This window comes from Pundamilia nyererei, unplaced genomic scaffold (assembly GCF_000239375.1).
Source record: "Pundamilia nyererei isolate P.nyererei 1_Seehausen unplaced genomic scaffold, PunNye1.0 scaffold00115, whole genome shotgun sequence".
Classification (NCBI taxonomy): domain Eukaryota; kingdom Metazoa; phylum Chordata; class Actinopteri; order Cichliformes; family Cichlidae; genus Pundamilia; species Pundamilia nyererei.
Genome location: NW_005187516.1, coordinates 1,232,703 through 1,257,308, shown reverse-complemented (window position 1 = coordinate 1,257,308; position 24,606 = coordinate 1,232,703). Strand labels below are relative to the sequence as shown.

Below are 24,606 nucleotides of genomic sequence, written 5' to 3'. Positions count from 1 at the left end.
ACACACACACACACACACACACACACACACACACACACACACACACAAAGCTGTTTCCTTCATAGACATTACCTGCTCAAAGGGCGCAATTTTAAGCAATTTAACGCCTTCCTCTACTGCCAACAGACCGGATGTTGTGCTTCATTTGAAACACTCCCCTCATCCCTTGAAGTGTTTGCTGGGATGTGGTTTCACCTTGCCTGCTCAGTGTAGTGATTTCTTCCATTTCCACTGGCTTTGTCCAACCTCTCGTGGAAAAGATTATCCTTAATCGTGCTGTTTACAATAAACACAACTCAGGTTTCAAACTACTGTTTACACTCAAAACCTCAGAAAAAGGCAGCGTCTGAAATGTCTCTCACATAAACATGTTTTGTCTGTGAAATATGTAATCAGTTTTTATATGTCTGTGTATGTTAGGTGGGGATGACATTTTATTATGTATACCGTACTAGTACTTGGTTGAACCCTGGTTTGCCCTCAGAACTGCCATAATTTCTTGGTGGCAAAGATTCAAAAAGGTGGTGGAAGCTTTCCTCTGAGGTTTTGGTCCATATCGAAATGACAGCATCATGCAGTTGCTGCAGATTTCTCATCTTCAGCTCTGTGATGTTAATTTCCTGTTCCACCACATCCCAGAGGTGCTGTATTGGATTGGTGACGACTTGGTAGATGCCATTTAAATACAGTGGACTGACCGTCACGTTGAGCAAATCGGTTTGATTTTAGTTTTTTTTTTTTGGTATGAGTATATGAATTGTAGTCTCAGCTTCCTGTTCTAAGCTGACACGAGTGGCACCCAGCGTGGTGAGCTACTGCTTCATGGCTTGATGTGTTGTGTCTTCAGAGACGCTCTTCTGCATACCTTGGTGGCATATGAGTTGTTGGTTATAGGAGTTACTGTTCCTATCAGCTCAAAGTAGTTTGACCATTCTCTTCTGACATAAACGAGGCATTTGGACTTACAGAACTGCAAGTCAATAGACGCCTTGACCATGTTGGCATGGATTTTCTTAATGAACTGAGTAGGTGCCGTGGGATTCACTTGAATTAGATTAACAAGCAGATGAATAGATGCACCCAATGAAATTGCCAGTGTATATATACCAACAGGGTGCAAGAGGTAACTGAATGGTTTGATGAAAATAAAATGAAAGAATTTATTATGGCTTTGCAGTCTCCAGATCTCAAATGGAACACATATGGGAAATTGTTTTTCCTGGTGTAACATCAAATGTGTAAATATATTTTGGTAGAGCCACAGAAATCCCACCTACAGCAGAAGCATCACTGCAACCTTTCTCCAATCCAGCTCTTCCTTACAGCTGTGTCTGACTTAATGTCATCTCTGTTGTCATGAATGCCTGCTCTGTTCTCTTCAAAGACAGTATAAAATATGGGCGTAACCACAAAAAATCCACTGCTGAATTCTTATTATTAAGTCTTGAGCCATCCTGGTGTTTAGATGAAGTGGTGGTCCAACTGCAATATCACATGCTCTTTGGCTACCAACTTGTGATTTATGAGTCATTAGTCAACAAGTACATCCTGGATAATCTTCCGTGAAGAGTGAATGACTAATTTACCAGACTAATTGTTCTGATCAATATACCGAACCCATAAAATAAGTTATGTTCATCTGTTGTACCTTCTGTTGTTCTATGCTTTAAGCTTGCTGTCACTTTAGCTATTACGAGTTCATCATTGTGACGATTTTAGTAAACACATAGTTTATAGTTTGGGCAAGATTAGGTGACCCTGAATCCTGCAATAGGCCAAGGCTGCTGGGGGCTTCCCGCATGTCTTTTTCATTCACCTTTTGTCACTCTCTCTGTTTATATACCACTCTGCATTTCACATTATGCCTTTTGTACAATCTTCCTCTCCTCACCCCCAGACGGTCACAGCAGATGACCGTCCCCTCTCCGACCCTGGTTCTGCTGGAGGTTTCATCTTGTTAAAAAGTCGTTTTTCCCTTCCCACTGTCACCAAATGTTTTCTCATAGTGGGTTCTCTGATTGTTGGGGCTTTCTCTGTATTATTGTAGGGTCTCTACTGTACAATGTGCCTTCAGGTGTGAGCTCACTATATGGATTCCAGTAAAAACAATGAACAAAACAAGTTAAAAAATAGTTAATTCTTTAGTAAAAAATACATTTATAAATTCCGCAGCATGATCTTCATTTCCATCCATGACAACAACAACCAACTGTACAGTAGGCATTTACAATGAAACACATTCTGGGAAGGCAAATACATCAAAATGAGGAAAAAATATGGCAATTTGAAGGAGAAACAGCAAAACCAATAAAAAATAAAGATTTTTAAATGAACACAGGTTCAGGAAAAAAACCAAAACAGATCTGACTGTTTAACAGAAACAGAACATCAGAGTTTCAACACCCCAACAGGAGAACTTTGCTTTGGGTTCACCAAAACACCACAAGGTTAACTTCAGTCCTTCTAATACAACTACAGCAGCTCGGTATGAAGACGAACAACACGTGAACAGACTAAGGAGGCAGCACTCGCATGCAGCTGTCCTTATGCACTGCTTTCACAGTCAGCTTCACCGCGTGACTTTAAAGGGAAAATGGCAAAACTGGCCCCGAATCAGTGCTTAAGGACAACTTTATCTCACTTTGGGTCAGAAAAACAGTCAACAAACATTTTACACTGAAAAAACAGCTTTTCTTTTGATTTTTCTTATTCAATTCGCAGGATAGATTATAACAGATAAAATCTCTGCTTTTGCTACTGGATGGTACTGACGGACAGGCTGGGAGGTTAGAGGATTGACAGCAGCCCTATTGCACATGGGAGAAAGCTTTTACTGGAAGTTTCAACAATCAGTCCTGTACATCCTTTAAAAAACATATTTCAAAACTTATTTCAAAGCCTCTTAATTTTTCAGGTTTTTATGACTCTATGTTAGCTTTTTTATTCTTTTTTTTTCTTTCAGTCGCATCCTTGGAGATTTGTAGACATATTGAGCTCTGGTTTGGACCAAAGCCAGAGCATATGTGCAGTCTCACACATGAACACACATATTATGTGTTTTATATGTAATATAATGTAATTCAGAAAGAAAAATAGATATTTTGGCAAAGACAGTTTAAAGAGGAGCACCACAGAGATCACGGGAGTTAACTAAAAACTATGTAAAGCACTGCTTTCCAGCATTGGTTACTTTTGTAACCAATACTTTTGTGTGGTTGGCCACACAAAAGTATTCAGTCTACCTTACTGTAGATTTTCCTTCCTTTCACTGGTGTCATCCCCACATACTAAGAATAAATATCAGGAGGAGCCCAACTGTTCCCTGTTAACTGGCTCTGCTGCAGTGACAATACAGTCAAAAAAAAGAAAAGAAAAAGAGTACCATGTCATCGAGCAGTCAGTTCACCCAGAGCAGACGCGTCCTCTCAGTATTAAATTATTACCCCTAAAGCTGCTGACCAAAATATCACAGTTGTGGTCTTAAGTGATGATTATGGGATGGGATCTGTGCCTTGGGGTAAATTTCACTACACCGCTGATATTAGCTGCCGGTGTATTCTGGGTGCACGGAGAAAACCGCACGCTGGCAGGACTTTTCGGTTGATGCGCAGGATTCTGTGTAGGCAAAGTGCTTAGAGGGAAGAAATGAGGAAAGACTAAACCTGCAGTGAAGAAAGTTTCCACTGGATGGGTTTGGGTTTTTTTAGCCACATGTGGCAATAGAGACAGAAGAGAATGAAATATTTTTAAAAAGATGGTGTCACAAGTAATAGAAATAACAGTCTTCTCTCATCTCTGAGGACTATGTTCAAGATATATTGAACAATATCATACACACATGCATGCCTCCTCATAAAGAGCATATTGTATATACCCTCGAATGTAGGTGTACAAGTGTACAAACTTCTTCTGCCGTCTTATATTTCCATGAATTGTCTTGATTCGATGCTTATCTCCATATTTTCACTTTCCCTTTATGGGCAGAATAATCTCCTGTACAATACAGAGTTGTCAGCCAATTAAGTGGCTTATGTTATTGTGCTTGGACGTTTCAGAGGTACTGTGTGAGCTTTCACAAATTATTTTCCAAGTGATGCAATAGCTGCTAATACAGGAGGTTTAGCTTTAAAGAACAGTACGCACACGGTACAGTTCTTAGGTTCAGTGCTGATATTGTACATCGTGTGAGCTCTCCAGTAAACTGTGCATTGCTTTGAGACAACACAAAGACTTTTTTTGTTTTTGAAAGTGCTCCTATGTATATTGCGCTAGCCATCTCATTTTGGCCTCTTTACATTTCCTTTCAAACCATTTCTTTTTCTATGCAAGTAGCTCACAAGACGACGTCTGAGTGTGGCAGCACCCAGAATCTGTGAGACGTTTCAGGCTAACCCGCTGGTCCTGAAAATACAAGTACAGTCATTTCTTGCCCTTGGGTGGGCACACCAAAGTAAAAGTATGACCCTACACATCCATGTTAAGTACAAACACAGCCATAATGAAGTTTGGTATTTTGTGCTTAATTTCTGAGTCTCTAATACAGTCTTGATTGGAAGTGTGACTGAACCAACAGACAAAAAAGGTCAGGAGATGATTCATCTCTGATGATGTTTTACTGCGGATGAAGTTCCAATCAGAGCTCAGCAGCTTGAGATTTCTGTCACCGTCTGCAAACAGAAAGAAGCTTTAGAGGTGGGGAAAAATGATGAATCATGAAATGTTAAGTGCTAATCGTCTTGGACAAGACTTCACCTTTTTTGGGGCTTTTAAGTGAGATAAACACTGTGCTGGCATTAAGGACAAGAGTTACAAGCAGGCGGGAGATTCATCTAAATAATGCAACACAAAGAGCTATTGCCTGTTGGCTCCCACTTCTTTCACAACCCCCCCCCAAATACTACATATTTGCAGCAAATGTAGACAAATATAGAGCACCATTTGAAATCATGTAAACAAACCATTTCAGTTTGTCTCGTCCTATCTATTAGATGTGTTTAAATCAGCATAAAAAAAAATTATAAATCAATGTTTGAACAGCGAGCATCAGTATATCAGTCTGATTGATCTCAAAAAGCACTTCAGTGCCTGTTGCGCACAGCTCCTTTATCAGGCATGAAATGCTTCCCTGCTGAGGGAAACGGAGCACACATGTTGATAAACCTGCGGGACGTGCAAATGTCCGCCACAATTATCTTTATCAAATCACATTCAAATGGTGAACGGACTGCTACAAAATAGCTCCCTCTGCTGTTTGAAGTCATGTTATTGCCGCTCAACTCGTGCGTCGTTATTTTTTTAAGGGCTTACACCCCCTCGCCCTCCCCCCTTCCAACACCTCCTAAATCTAGAAGCCACATATGAGCCTCTATCTCATTAACGGCACATCAGCATTGCATCACAATACTGCCTGCTTACATTTTCCATATATATACTAAATAAATGTGCAGTAACAATCTCAGCAGCTCCACTAGGAAGCAGATTTTAATTATATGTTTTACGAAAAATAGCATTATGTCAGCATAAAGTTCCTATTAAAATTCTAGTAACAATCTCTAGAAACTATTAAATGAGCATCAATGTCAAATTGAATGAAGGGAACTTTTTTCCCCCTCCAGTGTAGACTCTTGCTCCTAGATAGGGTCAAGGAAGATGAATAGTAATTGCTGGGCAGTAATATAAGAGTACGGTCCATTCAAAGTAATATATGCATTCTGGGAAGTCACAATCATTGCAAAATCGTAGGAAACACTACCTTTGCCTTGTTGTAGATCCATAGTTATCCAGCATGTGAGTGCTGGCCACCTCCAGGTTCCAGTCACACATTTCCAGCAGCTTTAGACACTCTGATCTGCTCCTCAGGCCCAAACAGAACAACTGTTCTACCTGTAGAGAGGCAGGTCACAAGACATTGTTCAAGTGACCAAAGAGTTATCAAGAGGGAAAAAGATGGGACTGTTAAAGAGAGTTCAAGGTGAAGAACTTTCATCTTTTTTACTGAATGGAGTGCCAGTGAGTGTAAAATTATTTCTGTCTTTGTACAAGCTCAGCTTGTTCAAACACATTCCTGTAGCTTAGCAGAATCTGAACCACGTGGATGAGTTTTTTCTGTGTCTCACAGACGTTTCCACCACCATCAAGGAACACTCAAGTGTTCCCTTGTGTCTACTGAAGTCCTAACAAATTGTCCATCCTGCCACGTTGGGCAAAACCACAGCCAGTTAAAACGGTGTTAAAACCCACCCTAAACATATCAGAGTGTCTACATGCTTTTTCATTTGTAGCTGCTCACTGCAACTTTTCCTCAAGGATGAATAAAGTTCTCTTATCACATCTCGATATGAGCCTATAGGGTAAAAGTGTAACTGACTGTGTCCATTTGCAGATACACCCTGTTATTACACAAACGACTGACCTGAGACTTGATGAACCCGATCTGGTAAGCACTGAAGTGTTTACCGCTGAGGTAACGGATTTTCATGCAATCTTTGTTTTGATGGCCTGAGCAATAAAATGTTTTGTTCCTTTTACAGTATTTGTACAGTCTTATTTTATAAAGGTGTTTCTGCCAGTTGTGTGTATGCAGTACTTTAAGACTATGGAACCTGACCTTAAAAACAAACTACATATCTTTTGCTATTGAGCTTTTTTACTTTTGTTATTTAAAATGAATTAGTTTGAAACTTTATACGGACTTTTTTCATCTTATGACAAAGTAAAGATTTAAATAAACACCATTAAAAATAAACACCGAACAGAATTTTCCATTTAGGGTTTGTAGCCATACTTATTACTGATGATCCATACATGCAGTTATTACACTTTACATGCATATAGTCATGTGCAAATTGGAAATAACGCCTTTCCAAAATAACATTTCAATATGCAACAACACTAGAAAAGGGGAATAAACAAAAATTAATAAAAAGTCAGTAAAAGTATCTCAAAAAACTAAAAAAAATGACTGAAGCTTAAAGGAACATTTTTCCTTCTCACTTTTTACCATTTTCAGGCCTCCATACAACACTACTATGAGTTAACCAGTAACATATAATTTCTGAAACAACTCAACAGTCATAGTGTGCCAACTATGGCAGGAAATGCATTAGCTTTCAGTAAATGCACAAACCTTTAGATAATGCACAGCTTGCTGGACATTCCAGTTGTGGTTCTGGAGGGCGGCCTGGCACTCCTCCATCGTCACACCGTGAACCGCCTCCTGCACCTGAGACACACAACAACACTGAAGTTTAAACCCCTGATTCCTCACTTCTTGTTTTTTTGGGGTCTCAGTAATCTTTTGGTATCTTTTTCTGATGAAGAAATCATCTAAGATTAAAGCTCCATGTACATCCTTTAGGTGAACAGTGGATTTACTGCTAAACATGATAAGAATCTCAGCTGGATTTAAGCATCGCTGCACAGATCAAGTTTTAAACGTTCACATCTCTTTTCAAAAACCACCTTAAGCCTGCTCAAATTTCAAGAAGATAAGTCTGACACAGTGTTCCTGTGTGTACCTAGACTGTGGCAGCATAATCACCAGGTTTTTTTTGTCAGTACTTCTCTTCGCATGAACTTGATTGAAACCCATGTTAACAATTTCATGTTACCAATCACTGCAGTTTTACGCAGATATTACTAGTAAACTCATAAGGCGCTATATACATTATATTCTTATAATACTCTGTCTTGCACTGAACTCCCCTGCAATGCAGCTGAGATAGCTCACATTCTTGCTGCACTACTTTTTGCAGCTGTATCAACTACAAAATGCCAAGTGCCTGAGAGCCTTCAGAGTTCACAGCGCTTCTGACTCCAGCCAAACTCGAACAGCACGAGAATCAATTGACCAACCTAAAGAAACAAATGAAACTTTGAAGTTTCTTCTTTGAAATCTGATTCTCACCAAATATTTATATGGCCTTTGTCTCATAATGAATGCTAGTGTATTTTTAACAAGTTATGAGAAAATATTTGAGAATGCAAAAGAAAAAGCTTAAACATGTATGCTAACAATTTTTCTACTAAAAGGCATATAAAACATTCAATTTCCAATTTAATTAGTTACATTTGATGCATAACACATTAATAAAGATTGCCTCCAGTTGTAAAATTACACCGTTTCTTAATTTGGTTGTCACGATGATTTGAAGGCGAAATAGAAAGTTGATCTTTTCAGAATCGTGCCATTAAAAGCTGCTGTATCACCTTTAATTCCTCACTCTTGCTGTCAGTGCAACAGGAAAGGAAACACACCGCCGTACCCACCATGCTCTTCCTTACAGAAAGCATTTAAACAATGAATATGGAGCTCCAGAAAACAGCATTACAACTGAGAGGAATCAAGCAAGCCATTCATGAAATATGCACTGCAGACTATTTAAAGCCTGCTTCTTAGACCGATGCTAATGAATTACACCGAACAATGGGCTCATATTTTAGTTCTTTGATGTGTGATAAGGGATTTAGGATAAGGATTGCCTTAACAACAGTGATACTGAACTACAAACAGATGACTATCTGCTTAATATTTCTTACCAAATGACAAAAAGTAGCATTAAGAAGAACAAGGACAAGTATATGTAGCAAGCAGCACATCTTCCTGCAGGGGTTTCATATCCATCATGGCCAACCTCTGCACTTTCAATACAGATGTAAATCATTAATAACTTTCAGTGTTTTAAGTACTTTGCAGTTCAAATAACATTTTCTTAGAGGCACTTCATCCATCTTAGACCTTACCATCTTGACCCTATCAGCTGAGTTCCCTCCTCCGTCTGTCCTGGTACAGAAAGCAGTGACTGCTGGTGCTGTCAGCCCGTCTGAAGAGACGCGAGGAAGACTAACTGAACTCTTCATCCCTGACCGTGGCCAACCCAGATTGCTGTTATTATTGGAGGAGAAATTGGCTTTCAGGTCCCCACCCGGCTGGACCAGCCCCTGCACCTGGGTGTGCCCCTGCAGTGTGTGACTGCTGACCACCATTGGTCTGACTGTGGCTGTGTTGGCTTGCCGTACATGCTTTTCTTCCACATCGTTGGCAGGAAGGCTTTCAGCCTCCCTGAAGAAGCGATCGAATCGATCGAGATACGGTGGCCTCTCTGGCAGAAGGTAATAGTGGGTGTTACTGACTTTACGCCCGTCACGGACGATAGGCAGGATACAGGGGCCCTTGCTAGCAGCGTCCTTCCCCTGCACCTGGGCCTGGATCACTTTGGGTGCAGCATATTTGGGGTCCGAAGCAAAGCTGTGTGTAGTAGGCATGAGTTTACCCGGAGAGGTAGAGAGGTAGGAGCTGTAGGTGTGTGTGGGTGGGCAGGTTGTAATGGCAGCCTGCATTGTGTTGGGGCTGACAGAGTAGAGCCTCTGCTGGGGGGAGCCTACTACCAGACCCATTGGGCTTGGAGTTCTTGATCCAGGCTGAGACAAAGGGTCTCTGGGAGGGATTTGAGGTGGTCGTTCCTGTCCTGGACCTGAAACGTTTTCCGTGGTTTCAGTCGGCACTGGAGAAAGGGAGAGGTCCCTTGACCAGCGGCCAGAGGTGTAGTCACCCTTCTTTATGGGGCGAGGGGGGATGGGAACTCGTGGGGGGATCTGGGGTCGGTCCTCGTTACAGGAAAGGACACTCTGCTGTTGTCCCTCATGGGTTTGGAGACTTTGAGGAGTCTGGGGACACGAGACTGAGCTCTGCAATGGCGAGCACGAACGAGGAGCACTTGCTGCCGGTACATTGAGCCTCCTCATGCACTCTTGTTGAAGTTCTTGAAAGATCTCTGCAGACTGTGAAAAAGAGGTGGACAGGCCCTGGCTGTGCTTGCTGGGGAGAAACAGGTTGTCTTCCAGACCTTGTCTGTCTGAACCTCTGGAGACTAGAGCCTCATCATTGACCTTCTGCCCAGAGGACAGAGTTTCTTCTGGATTGCGGCCATCACTGTGCTCTGCCTCATTCTGCTGCTCCGAGCTGTTGATGGAGCTCACCTTTCGGAGAAAGAAACAAGCTCACTGTAATATTACTTCAGGCAACACAAAGACAAAATAATTCCACTTTTATAAAATTTTGACACAGTGTTAAATGTATTGTGTAGCCCTACCTCCATATCATCCTCATCTTGTGCTACATCGTCATAAGCTGGGGGTGGGGGTAATGGCCGTGCATCCCAGTCCACTACTGGCGTAGGGTGAAGGGGGCGGGGCAATGATTTGGATGGGCTTTGAGGTGGAGTCCTGTCCAGGAGATTTTCTGCTTCCAAAGCCAACTTGGCCAATAGAGGAATCGGAATTTCAACCACGGGAGAGGGGGACGGTGTGGATATTGGGTACTCTTCCCCAAAGTCAATGAGGGACACTTCACTGTTAGTGTTCTGGCCTGAGCCTAAAGTCCTGCAACCTCCCTGTTTGGAAGCAGAGACCCACACGGCTGGTTTAAGTTTGAGGCCTTTGACAGAACCCGTTTTGCGAAGTGATAATCTTCTTAGTCCCGCAGAGGTCAGATCCTCCTCCTCATTTACTGGGTCATAGGAAGGTTCTGGAGATGAAAACACAACATATTCTTGATGCAGTTTAGAGATCATTGACACCAAGGTTGTTTAAGATCACTTAATACCACTAAATGCAAGACACACAGCTCCAAAAAAAACTCGCCAGGTGTGACTGGAGAATACAATGCACAGCAAGGACACTGCACACCTTTTAGAGGGACAAAGGTGCAGAAAAGAACGGGGGGGGGTACACTGCAAAGACAGACAAGGAAAAGATGAAAAACTCTGAGATGTACCTTTGAGGAGTGGAACTAGGAGGGAACAGAGGGGGCAGGAGCAATGGGTGAAGAGCTGCTGAGAGAAACCAGACTTACTCTTGATTAACACTGCTGGTTGAGGAGGGCGGGGAGGAGGCTCCTCTGGGGAAAATAATAACAGATGCCACCAGCGCAAAGGAGAAACAAAGAGGGGAAGAAATGACAGCAGTAAAAGATATTGAGATAAGAATAAAAACAGCAAGCGCCATTACAGCTGAAAGCTCTGTTAGGATAAAAGCAAAGCGAGCTCTTCAGTGTCTTTTTGCACAGCAGCAGCAGATCTTGAAATTTCAACCAGCAATGCATAATGGAAATAAGAAGAAGAAAGAAGCACTCTTTAAAAATTAGGAATATGATCATCTGCTCAGTCTGTCACTGAACTGAAGAGGTATTGAGGCAAGCTTTTTGGTAACAGTTATACATCATACAGGTATACATTTCTATAAAGAGCTCTTTCACTCACTTTTAGCTCGTCCTGCTAGCTGTGTGGGCTGTGCAGCACTGAGGTCCAAGCCCAGAACGTCAGGAGGATCCATGGGATTCCCGAGGTACAAACTGTGGGCAAGAATGAGACATGTTAATGCAGGAAACATCAGTGGACTGCATATAACTCACCCACAGCAGGTGCTGTACAATCACGTTGCAAAAGCAGCTTAAGCAGCCCGCTAGTGCCATCTATTGGTGAGTGCTTACTATCACTGCAGCCCAACCGAAAGACCATTTAAAACATTTCTAGATGCATGATATGAATGCCATTTCACGTTCATTAAATAATCAAACTCAGCTTGAAAAGTTAATAAACAAAAGCTGTCTCTTACTCATCGATCCTGTCAGGGAAGCCCCAGCAGCGATGGGGATTGGTGTCTCCATGTCCTGTGTGGATGAAGCTGTTCTTGAGTGGACGACTGATGTCGTGTGCAGACAACCCTGCTACAGAAGTCACCACATTCCTGGGGAACTGCCCGACCTTAAGGGTGCGTTTATTTTGACCTCGCCACCAATAATTCTCTGCCCTGAAACGTATTAGGACAGATAATTATATTGGGTATGAAAGCAGACTGCCACTTTTTGACATTGAGAGTCAAGGATGTGTTTTTTTCCAGCCCATACTCCATCCTTGCATTAGCTACAGGCCCATCTGTTGGAGGTGAATGTGGGGGTTGCAGCTGGTACCAGCTGACACTGAGTGGCAGATGGGGAAACCTTGAATTCACGCTCACATTCACACCCGCGAGCAATGTAGACTTGCTGATAAACAAACACATCTTTGGACTGTGGGAGGACTCTGAAGTGCAGCCTTGCACACTTCTCTGCACTGCACTGTGTTTGCATTCAAGACAATGTTTATCAGTAGTGGGGTTGGTATGTTGCAGAGGAGTGTTTAGACCCATTTGGGGGGTGCGCACTCATACCCGAATGTAATCAGAGCACCCCTAAAAATATTAATAGTACTAATAATAGCGTATTTTAGTATTATTTTCTGGAAATATCTTCAAATGTCTATCTGTCTATTTATAACACTACAGGATAAAATAAAAACAGTAGTCTGCTGGTATATCAGGAGCTGCCAACCAAGGGGCTGCTGTACTTTATTATTTGACTTTGATAAATATTTATTTTCCTATTCTAGTCAAATTGGGCTCCAGTGTTTGTTTACAGTACAGCATGAGATCCAGGTGACAGCAAGTCAAAAGGAGATTGCGTGTCTATGTCCAGCAGCAGCCTGTATTCACTTTGAATATTGCTATAAACTGATATGGATCATGTAGATCAGTTTGTCTTTTATTCACAGTAACGTTTAACTTTTGGGTGACGGCACAAAGACTGAGAGAGGATAGAGAGGGAGAGACGAAGACAGCAAAGAGAGCAAAAAGAAACAGGAAAGAGTGGACATGTAGTCAAATTCACCAAAAATGATAATGCTGTAGCTTCTCTTTTACCCACATTCATTAATGATGAGTTCACATAACTAAGCAGTGTGTTTTCCTGTTTTCTGTGCCTGATGTAATAATTATTATTATAAGATTATATTTTTGTTATTTTCTAGTTTCTAGTCGAGTGAGGAGGCTGGAGAGAGAAAAGACAGAGCTTGTAGAAGAACCGCAAGAATGAGGGAGCAATATCAAATGCCATTATTCACAAAGTCGTACTTAAAACATGCCAGTGGACATTCTAAAGAGAGCATGTTGATATATGATGCTGAGTCTGCTTAATAAATGAGGGTTTGTATTAATATAAAATAGCTGATAGCAGTTTGCTTCGTTTGCAGGTCTATGGACTGGCAGTGTGATTTTCCAGTGTCTGTACTGAGTGAGTGCTTGATGAGGTGGTGGACTGCCTCTATGTTGTTAAGAGGCTGAAATTTTTTTTTGCACGTTTTTCATCTTTTCTGCTTTGCCACAAATGGCTCTTTAACGACTGAGCCTTTGTATCGAGTTTGATAACTAAAGGCTCCACCCTAAAATGTGTGGAAAAGATTGAAAACTCTCATTGTTGACACTGAATTATTGTCACACATAACAACACATCCCCCAACTAATTAGGTTGGCTTTGAAGATCCCATTGTAACGTTTATCCACTTGAAGGTCTGCACATGCGAAAAGGGTTGATTAAATTTGCAAACAGCATATTGCGTCATTACTAATTACAAAGCAATCCATTATGATTGGGAGCTGAGCCCCCCTACAAGTCTGAACCTAGAATCGCCCCTGATGTGTCGGTTTAATTACTATTTTAAGACCTTTTATCACCCACCTCCCCTCTATGATGGTGATAATGTCATCGACCTGGATCTGGAGTTTGTCAGGCTCATCAAAGTCCTGGAGAGCACACATGTCTGTAGGCATAGACTGAAAAAAGAGACAAAGACAGAAAAAATATAACAGATTTAATAAGCAGCCTGTTCACTTTTTTCTTTGAAATGGCACCACTAGGTGGAGCTAATGGTAAATTTATCTAATAACAACATGATGTCAGCAGAGAAGTTAAATGAATGTAGAAAACATGCATGTTTAAATCCTAGAGCGATGGTTAAATGACTGCTAACGCCACCTCGAGCAGGAACTCGCGTAGAGCAACAAAAGTTGGTCTGTCATCAGGTTTCTGAGCCCAGCACTGCAGCATGACGTTATAGATATCCTGTGGACAATCCTCTGGCTTAGGGAGGCGCTCACCCTCTTTATCAATCTTATGGAGAATCTAAAGACAAAAGAGTACAGCTACGGTATATGAATCACTGTCTATATGAGCAAATTTATGTGTTTTGGCTTCAGAAGTTTGGTTTTTGTTGATCCTTTTTGTGCGTTTACCTGACTACCATTAAGACCCAGCCAAGGCTCCTGACCGTGTGTGAACATCTCCCAGAGGGTGACTCCAAACATCCAAGTGTCTGTTGCATGGGAGAAGGTTCTGGTCTTTAAACTCTCTGGGGCACACCTGTAACATGAAAAACAATACACTACAGTCTATAAACCAGCCGTGCACAGTCTGAGCATAAGTGTGGAGCAGGGATTGAAATGGGGTGTTTCCCTGGTGTAAGGATTTGTTTTGAAAAAACGATTTCTAAATTCTGCCTTGGCTGATAGTTTTAACAACAAAGCAACAATGAAATGAGTTCATTCCACCCACCACGCAAAGGGGACCTTGCGATGCTCCTGCATGACATAGTGCTCGTGGTTGTTAGGCAGCGCCCTCATCAGGCCAAAGTCACCAATCTTCACTCTGTGAGCCGAGGCCAGCAGGATGTTCCTGCAGACAGGGTGGTGATGTTAACAATTAGCTGGAAATCCTAAAATGAACCTTCAAGCTGGAAAACATTAAATGAACAAACTCTTCTACATGTATAACTAATGTTATTAATAATAACTATTTCAATAATAATTGTAGAGGAGACTTGGTCCGTATGCATTTTACTGATAGGCCAAGCACAAGACTGCAGATGTAGGATCTATTGAAACTGAGCATGACTAAAAAGATTAAACTCATTTACAAGTAAATAAATATTTTAGTTCGATCTACTAATATGTAAAGAGAACTATTATTTCTAGTAGTTTGGGTCTGTTCAGCTCTCTGTCTTTCCATGTGCAGACATGAAAGCCAGAGGCAGGAAGAGAAACAGCAAGACGTTAGTGACAGATATGACAAGTCACTGATTAGGTCTTGTGGACAGGCTAAAGCAGCTTAAATGGTGTGCCATAACAGATAAAGAGATTTATCTGTTATGAACTTTTTGGTGTGTTAGAAAGTCAGCAGATCTTTATCTCAGAACGCTTCCAGCCTACAGGATACAGTGCGTGCCCAGAGAGCTCAGCAAACCTTAACGCAGCAGCTGTGTGTAGTCATTACCCTTTTATTACAGCTTTAACTGGTAAAGTGACTCATTTGTACCGGCCATTAAGGTTTTTCCCCAGACCTCTACATAGTGTCAGCACTTAAGTGAAAGTGTCTAATTTTGGCAAGACCAAGAACTTGGACCACCCAGTGCTTCCAGCCAGTGACTCATTGTGCTTATGGGCCAAGTCTCCTGTTAATGGCCTGTAAATTTCTGGGTGGAGGAATAGGAGAGGCAATATAAATAATTCACCACAGCAGAAAAATTATTCCTGAATGTGAGCAATGCATTTTTTTTTTTACTAATTTTTTACCCTTGCCAAAGCTCTGCACCCTACCTCGCTGCCAGGTCCCTGTGGATGAACCTCCTCTGCTCCAGATAAGCCATGCCACAAGCCACCTGCACAGCATACTGACACAGAGTGTGGATCAACACTGGGCCTTGAGGACGAACGCAGCGCAAACGCTCCAGCAGAGAACCGAGAGGTGCCAGTTCAGTCACCTACAGCATGCCGGTGAAAAAGAGAAATAGAGCATGGGTGAAAAGAACGGACAAACTCAAAGCTTCTTTTGTCCTTTCGCATTTGCATATGTGGCAAGTATACACAGAGAATATCGGCCCCGAGTTAAAGCAGCTACTGTAAACGGTTATGTGCACTCGCATTTATCTGTCTGTATATTTCTCCCTGTGCGTGTGCATTTCTGTGTGTCCACTACCATCTTCATTGGGTGTGTGAGCACCACACCGTAGAGGCGGATCAGGTTTTGATGGTCCAGCGAGTGCATGACGTTGACCTCACAGATGAAATCCTCCAGAGCGTCGGGCTGACTGAGCACATCTGTCTTCAGACACTTCACAGCCACGTTCAGCTAAAAAAATGATGAGTTCAAACATCAGATTCTGCTTCTCCTCATACTCAAAGTGTCTAAAAAGTTCTCGTGAAAATCCCATTAAAAAACAAAAGAAAAAGAAAAAACATTCATGCGCCTGCTTTTATCTGTTCCTAGACAAGATGCAAACAAGCAACATGTTTCATGCAAAAGAACTGTGTGAGCACACTCCAGTTATTTCATATTTCCAACATGTTTTTGTTTTGTTTTTTAAATTGTGGATAAATTGTATAACAATATGCCTCCTCACCACCTTCCCCGCAGGTGTCAACCACTCTCCCCTCTTCACGACGCCAAATGAGCCGTCGCCCAGCTTCTCAAACAGCGTCAAGTCCTTCTCTGGGATGAGGCAGGTCAGACCCTGCTGCTCCCCGTCGAGGAGAGTGCCACCACTGGGCTGCGTGGCTAGGACTCCCTCCCCGACGCCCAGAGGTGGTGTGGGAGACAGCTTACGAAACGAGGAAGCCGGTTGACCCTGCTGGGGTATGTCTCCTCCATCTGGACGTTTACCACTAAAAACCTGGAGAGAAACAGACAAAAATGAAGACGTGTGAAAGCAGAGAGAGGGGCACTAGAACATAAAAATATGAGCATAATTTAACATTTTGCATAAACAGCAACATTCTACATCCTGGTTCCCCCTTTTTCAATTTATGTATAATAGCAGGTGGTTGAAAAGCACACTCGTGCCATGGTGAGAGTCTGACAAGCAGTCTCAAAACCATTACTGCAAGTTCTTGTGTGTGCAGCGAGGTCTTTTAATGGCTTAAATTTTAAAAATGAAGCTTACACATAAAGAAAACATCATGAAGTTTGTGGAAAAAGTAAATAAAATTCCATGCACGTATACTAACATGAGCACACATGTTTTTGCACACACACAAAATACTTAGAAATTTCCTGCCTCTTGGCTTAAGTACTAACAACACAGCAGGAATAACTTGGCTGTTAGGAAGTACTCATTAAGAAGCCCTATTAGATTAAGTGACCTGAATGGCTCTGTGTGCTTATGTTTGTATGCCTGCATTTGTGTGTGTGTGTGTCCATGTGTGTTAATGATTCATTGCCAGTCTCCTAAATCCGAACCCATAAAAATATGTGTGCCGTTTGGCGCCACCAAGGGAAGCCTTTGTTTAGAGGACTTGAATTAGACTGTTTACCAAAATAGGAGTTCACAGAAACTGGTGGTGATATTAGCTAGCAGGGATGAAATCAAGCCGATAACATGTCAGATAAAACACTAGAAGAGCCTCTTCTACGGTGGTAACACAAATACTACATTACGTATCAAATCAGTGATGTCGGATTCACTTAAAAACATCTCTTATTGGCTCATGAACATAAGGTCAGTACTCAGAAATTATGTCATCAGTAAAAAAGAGGTGTCAATGAATATCTAGTGCCAAACATATTTGACTGGCTGGATATAAACAGTAGCAAGCGGTATGTGGTTTCACATTCACACTGGACCAGACATGACATAATGCTGCAGACCTTTTTTGAAAGACACCACCTCTGTGTGGTCACGGTGTGGTTAGTTCGTTTCAAATAGAGGGCTGGATATTTAAATAATTCTGACTATGGCGCGCACACACAGACCCATAAACACACACACACACACACAATCACACACGAGTGGAGTCATAAGAGTCGGTGACACACAGATTCGGCTCAAGCTGCATTCACAAAATGCTGTCTTATTAAATTCCCCTTAAAGAGACAGAGCTTTTTTTTGCTTTAAGTTACTTCTTCACTTTCCTTTAATAAAAGACTCAAAGGGTAATTAAAAGACAAAAACTGCGAGGTATGTAATACACATGCTGACGCAAATACTCAAAGGAATTAGCCATCGAGAAGGATACTGAGAATACTGAGGAGAAGCGGTCAGAGTTGTGTGGGTGCGCATGTGTTGGATGAGTGTAGCCGTGGTTCTCACAGGACGGTGTTTGCCATCTAAAATTACACCTGTCTGCTTCCGCCTCTGGCACTATCCTCAGATAGAGTAATCTGCTTCCTCAGCTGGCTGTGACAGGATGTGTGTGTGTGCGTGTGTGTGTGTGTGTGTGTGTGTGTGTGTGTGTGTGTCCAACTATCTTTATGAGAACTACTTTGAGTTTGGGAGCCTTACACTGAGGACATTTTGGAAAATGAGGTCTTTTTAGCTTGGTCCTTGCTTAAAAGGCCCTTTTTATGGGCCAGCACTTAAGTTAGGATTAGGTTAGGCTAAGGCAGTCAAGGTGGCATGGTTCAGTTTAGGATTAGGAACTAGGGAATGCAATGTCAATGAATGTCCTAGCAAAAATAGCCTTGTAAGTGTGTGTATGTTTCTATCTGAATATGGACTCACTGGCCCTCCTCGTGTGTCCTCTGGAGAAAAATTACTCTTTATATAAAAAATAAAAAACTCTCCTATAATCATCACAGGTCTAAAAAAAAAAATGTGCTAATTGAAAGGAAAGTTTCTCTTAGCGACACCTCACCACAATCACGAATGTTTGTGGTTGATTTAAAACCTCTGCACTACTAACAGCCAGTATTAAGTTAAAGGCTGCTTTTAAGCAGATACGACTATGTTAACATCTTTCCCTCAGATTACAACGTACTGATGCCAGAATTCATTCAGGGGGTGCTGATCATATCTGCGCGGAGGGCGCAGGTTACTGTGGTCATGTATCCACACTGTTACACCCAGACGGATTCCACAGTGGCGACATCCTGCCAAATATACCGTGCACCATACTGAGTTCTGATGTGCGCTGTGCTCGTCTATGTCTGTCACCTTGCTCATCCAGGACTTGCGCTTGCACATGGCTTTCCTCCTTTTCACGGCCTCCCACAGCCTTCTCTGCCCTGCGGTCAAGAAGAAACAAAAAGAGGCAATAGGTCAGTGGCAAGGCATTCAAATGAGGACTGCAACTGCTCAAGGATCCATCAGGAGGAATCTGAGTGAAAGAAGGGTATACCATAATGAATTTCAACACATTTACCACAACAGGAAGAAAACCAAACACCCAGCTTTGATATGAAATGAGACAAAGAGCAAAAAGCAAAGGGAAGGAGGAAGAAGAAAAGATAATAAAGCCCCAGAGAGCAGTGAGCTGTGCAGTGGAGAGACATGTGAGGGAATATATGAGCATATGAAGTGGGTGTAATTAGTCTTAAGCGGCTGTGAAGCACAGGCCCTGAGGGCTTCAGTAACTGGATTTAGAACAATTCTGCTGTGATCCACTTTATACACACCGCAGACAAAAGATCTGACAGTTTAATATCCACTCTCACTGTACCTAATTACAAATTGTGACTTTGTAATGACATTAAGTGCATTAGTGACGCAGGATTTGTTCAAGCAACATCAAGGGTGAGCCAAATGACACAGTGCCATTACTGAACACAAGAGTCATACTTAAGGCTATGTATAGATGCATACAGAGAACAAAAGTAATCATAAATATAAAAATTGCTCATTAAGCTATGAAAGGCCAGTACTGCTTTATTAGGAAATAAAACACATGAGCAGAGAAGACAGTAAATGATGATTTTATGAAGTCGTAGTTTGGAATCAGAAATTCTGTGTCTTGCGCTCATTTCCAGTCTTGAAAGAGTTGATAAAAACAAGCCACTAAACAACAGCCATGCTTTCAGATATCTAGCTACACTAAACCACCGCTCTGAGCTAAAAGCTAATATCTACTTCTACAGTCTACAGCCTGGTAACAAAGGCAGTGCCAACATCAATATTTTAAGACTTATAATGTATGTTAAATATATTCAGCATCTGAATTTAGCATGAAAGAGTTACAACATTTGCTAATTAGCACTAAAACTACAGGACAAACTGAAGCTGATGGGGATGTAGTTCATTTTTAGATCACAAATTATGGACAAAGAGTACAGGAGATAAACCGTAGGATTTTTGCTTTGAATAAGGAACATTTATACTAAGTATCTAATACTGGAAGCCACTAGCAGGAATACAAATTTAAACACAAGAGAGACATGCCAAATGAACATCTGGATGAGCTTCTTTGGCACAACAACACTGCGGTTCTCTCATTCACTCACTGACAAAACCACACACATACACGCAGGTACTGTGTCTCACCGGGTCGACCCATGCCGATTTTCTCCAGGTCTTCATTCTTTACGTAGTCAAAGTGCGACAGCCGTGTGACGTTAAGGTCATCTCGGATCCGTAAGAAGTACTGCTGCAGCTGCACTTCCATCAGCAGTTCCAGCAACCATTCCGTCCCTTCCTCACATTGCATGCTGCTGCCCAGTTTCTGATAAAAATACAAAGACACACACAGAGTTAAGCCCATTCAATAGTCATTCAACACCTCTCCCAATGCAAGCTCCAAAATCCGTAAAATACACTCAAAAAGGAAGTCAGCCATCAACAAACAGAGAAAGAAAGGAAACTGAGTACGGAGCCAGTTCCCTCTTAACTAAATCATTAACAGCCTATTGCTTATAAAAATCAAGTCACAAACTCAAGATCAAGGGGGCTAAAGCAGCAAACATACTGTAGCATAAGCTACTTATCAAAGGATAAAAACAATGAAAACAGTCATTTTCACTGCAATTTGATGTCACTGTGGTGTCAACAAACCACTTAGTCTTCAATTAAGTTAAGCTCAAAACAAAGAAAGTTGTTTTTGGCTGACTTGCTGTAGACTGCTCAGACATGAATGTGCCAAAAAAAACAAAAAACAAGAAGAGCAATACAAGAAATATATTATGCAAAACTGATGTCCAAACGTCCAAAAACCAGGCGTGGCCCCGAAACGGTTTCACCGCAATTCCTCACAACACCGAGTCAGCCCATCAATCTTTAACGTAAAAACAAACAACATCCATTTAACGTAACCAGAAACCTAAACCTAGATGGGCTTCTTCACAAGGCTATCGTCTCAAACTGATGCAAGTTCAATTCAAGACAGTGAACAGCTTTGCTGGAGAACAGCTACACCTGCTCAGAACTTTAAGGAAGTAAACTTGTAAACCAAGCTTAACAACACATGGAAAAGAGAAACATTCCTAATCCGCACATAAAGGCAAACAAAACTTTACGATGGGTGCTCTGGCTGAAGGGGTCACTCCACTGATCAGTATTTAGACTCGGCGAATGAGGAACTTCCTGTGCTGGCAAAGTCGAGGTTACGAGGTCCAGAGAACAGTGTCACAAAGGTCACTGCTTCCTTGCTCGCTGCCATTTAAACTTCCTGAGGGACTTGCTTAGAGGCCATTTCCTATTATTTAATGACTCTGGCCTTAGAAGCTCAAGATCACACACACACACACACACACACACACACACACACACACACACGCACGCACACACACTTCTAATGGTGGGCCATAAAATAAAGCCCGTATGTGACCAATCCCTAAATCTATCCCTAAATCTACCATGTCTTTTCAGAAATAGCTGTTCTGTATTTTACAGGAATTTTAGATGTGAGGTCTGACTGAGGTCAACTTATTGGGAGGGCTCAGTCCCCAATGGTTATGGCAGATGTTTGTATCCTGATACAGATTCATTCCTATAACCATAAAAATGGGTCAGCTGTCTTTTTGAAATCACAGGAGTCCTCTTATTTTGGTAAAAAAAAGTCCCACTGTCAGAACATTCTTTGAAGTTATCTTTGAAATCCTCCTGTTTGTTGAAAACAAGAAGTAAAACGGTACACTGGTAAGGCAGGAAACATTCTCGCGTGATCCAGTGACAGTAGTGCCTGTGGTTTTAGGATTAACTAGAGCTGCTGTCATTTGAATCCATCTCCATATTTTGCATTTTGCTACATCATGCCTGACTCTTATCCTGAGAAAGACGATCCAACGGCCCTTTTGGCTGGTCCACTGCGGGTTAGGCTGTGCCAGTGGCAGACATGCTATTAAGAGTTTGACGCAAAAGTTTTCCCAAACAAGAAACAAATGATTTTTCATTTTCATTTAATCCTTTCATTTTTCCATGAAAACAAGCCCAATTCATCCTTTACAATCTTCCCCAGCAGCAGTCAACACTGAAGAAAGAATGCCATTTCTCTGGACGGTGCCAAAGACGCAAGTCAGCTTTCTCTTGGGCCTCATTTCATGGCAGTGTCATTTGAGGCATGAGGGGTCAAAATCAAGGAGATGAAGCACTTCTACTTCTTGGCCCACTAGCAAACAAATTATTAACCCATTAAGGCATGTTGGGTTTGTTTTTTCCTGAGACACGTTCATAGAAATAAGCTTTGATACAATTAATTTAGGTGGTTAAGAAAGAGCTTTATACAGGGTGTATCAAAAAGAAACATCTGACTTTAAAGTGCTTTAAATCCGCAGCTGTTTACTGGTAACAGTCCAAACATGTACTGGTAGAAAGCGAGGATTTAAAAGATTCATGTGGTTGTTGGGACGAGTTATCGTATTGATGTGTGCCATGTATCTGGTTGGGGACACACTGAGGACGTGTAAACGATGCAAGTTTTGTATGTAAAACTTTACATGCAAGCGTCTATGCCCATTACTTTGAAACATATAGCCTTTTGAATTAAGGTGATTCTTTTTGATACACCATGAATCTTCACCAGCTGAGATCATCAAATTATACTTTCTCCAAACAAAACAGGGTCCTTCCTTTATTTAGTTTATGTAAAACGTCATCAGGGGCTTAACTTCTCCTAAAGTAGGAAGTAGAAAATGTACATTTTGAAGATGTGAGGTTAAACTTGAAAGAAATGCTGCATCCCAACTGTTAGAAATGACTTCCGTTAAGACTCTGAAGAATCCAACCAGGGCTAGAAATCCAGAACTAACTAGTGATCTATATACTTTCCTTCATTTCACCATATTTTAAAGAAGCATCATGAAATGCTGACAGATTAAGAAGCTAAGCCTGTTTGCACTAAACTGTCCAAGCTTAGCGTTTACTTCAAAAAAATATTGAAAACGACCAAACAGGGAGGAAAACAAAGAAATAAATGAGGGATGCAGGAATTTAGATGCAGAGAAACAACATGGTGTCATTGCTGAGAAATGCTTTTGGCCTGAACGAATTCCTCAAGGTGGTGCTGATATTCACACAGGCGCATGTACACGTACACACACACACACACACACACACACACACACACACACACACACACACACACACACACACACAAACCTACACCTTCTGTCCTGTGTTAAATCGGTTCTGCTCTCACATCCTGCTGCAATAACAACCATCCCTGGGGAGAGCCTCACAACCAGCTGGAGAGTCCACACACACACACACACACACACACACACACAGTTAGAGACAACTGACCTCCACCATACCATATTCATGATTCATGTCTTCTAACAACTAATTAAACCACATGACTCTGACTATAGTTACAAGCATCCATGTCATGCTAAAGAAGATATCCCCTCAATGGAATATGGAGAGTAGACAATCCAGCAGAGCAGACTTACTCGATATACGTGAAAGCGTGCCAGGAAGGGGAATGTCTTTTTCAGCTTGTCATAGCGTCGCATCCTGAATTCCTTCGTCTGGGATGAATGTAGGTGCAAATAAAGTGCATACACGTTTAAATGGCCCGTGGTTGTTGCTTGTCCTTTAAATCATTACCAGAGCCACAGCACCCTTGGTTTGAGTCTCTGAGGGAATTCTAAGAAGCGCACACAGTTTTTGGATCCGGACCCAAACCTATGAACCCGAGAAGGGGAAGAAAAACTTCCTGAAACCCTGCACGCAAATCTACAGCATTCCATGGCGGGGTCAATCCTCCTCTAAGCCCCTTCTACTGCTTCAGCTCCCCACAAGAAGTCAAAGAGGCATTTATGTAGCACTTGAGAATGCAGAAGAGAACTCAAACTGGCTTGTAATATTAGGAAAGAAGGCTGGAGAGCGAATGGAAGCTGCTGCTTCTAGCAGAGAAAGCCTCCCAGCTCTGCCCTCTGCCCAAGTCCAGCCATGTGCCCTCCTCAGACAGCAATGAGCCAGTCATCCAAACTTGCAGAACTTCACAAATAAGTCACTCCTTCTTCCTCCCTTCCTTTCACTGCCTCTGTCTCTCTCTCCCTCTCTCTCCCCGTCTCGCTCTCTCTGCTTTGCCTGTGCATATACTGTCTGTTTGCTTTTCGATCCCTCCATCGCGCATGGGACTAAAAATAGGAGCGTCTTCTGCCCGATTCAATCCCCTCGGCAGCACAAACAGACGAGCCAGAGTCGGCGTCTCCGGCTCCACTTTTTAGGCTTTAAAAACATGCATGTCTGCCAGCGGGGGGAGGGAGGGGGGCCAGTCTGCATTTGTTTACAGGTAGCATATGTGCTTGAGCTTCATGTTGACTGCTTATAATTCTCACTTCTGCATCAGCCAAATTTTCTCTACCCCTTTATCCTGCCCCCTCCTGCAACTCCACTCCTCACCCTATCTGTCCTGACCCCCGAACCCCCCACCCACCCTCCTCCTGCCGTCCGTGCAGTGCAGAGCAGAGCGTGGTGCAGAGGACAGAGGCTTCATGGTATTCAGCCCGGAGGAGCATTTGATCCAGGGCCAAAGGGTCACATTCAACTGCAGGAGGGGGAGCTTGTTTCCTGTGATGCAACCTCCCAAAGA

At 42.1% G+C, this 24,606-nt stretch overlaps 1 protein-coding gene across 4 annotated transcripts in view; it reads right to left on the bottom strand.

The window, feature by feature from the left end:
* Positions 1-2,122: 2,122 nt before the first annotated feature.
* tnk2b (tyrosine kinase, non-receptor, 2b) overlaps positions 2,123-24,606 on the bottom strand; it is a 54,231-nt gene continuing 31,747 nt past the window's right edge. For 2 of the 4 annotated variants that reach the window (XM_005741957.2, XM_005741954.2), the window contains 17 exons: positions 20,118-20,295; positions 18,795-18,865; positions 16,266-16,535; positions 15,842-15,994; positions 15,463-15,626; positions 14,423-14,542; positions 14,104-14,230; positions 13,847-13,993; positions 13,550-13,644; positions 11,614-11,808; positions 11,259-11,350; positions 10,853-10,897; positions 10,092-10,525; positions 8,743-9,978; positions 7,127-7,222; positions 5,753-5,883; positions 2,123-4,667 (listed from right to left, as the gene is read on the bottom strand). In XM_005741957.2, coding sequence (XP_005742014.1) covers positions 4,661-4,667; positions 5,753-5,883; positions 7,127-7,222; positions 8,743-9,978; positions 10,092-10,525; positions 10,853-10,897; positions 11,259-11,350; positions 11,614-11,808; positions 13,550-13,644; positions 13,847-13,993; positions 14,104-14,230; positions 14,423-14,542; positions 15,463-15,626; positions 15,842-15,994; positions 16,266-16,535; positions 18,795-18,865; positions 20,118-20,280 — 3,546 coding nt within the window. In that variant the 5' untranslated portion in view covers positions 20,281-20,295 and the 3' untranslated portion in view covers positions 2,123-4,660. Of the gene's footprint in view, positions 4,668-5,752; positions 5,884-7,126; positions 7,223-8,742; positions 9,979-10,091; positions 10,526-10,852; positions 10,898-11,258; positions 11,351-11,613; positions 11,809-13,549; positions 13,645-13,846; positions 13,994-14,103; positions 14,231-14,422; positions 14,543-15,462; positions 15,627-15,841; positions 15,995-16,265; positions 16,536-18,794; positions 18,866-20,117; positions 20,296-23,458; positions 23,999-24,606 lie in introns of those variants that run through there. The other 2 variants (XM_005741955.1, XM_005741956.2) reach the window with 2 other exon arrangements.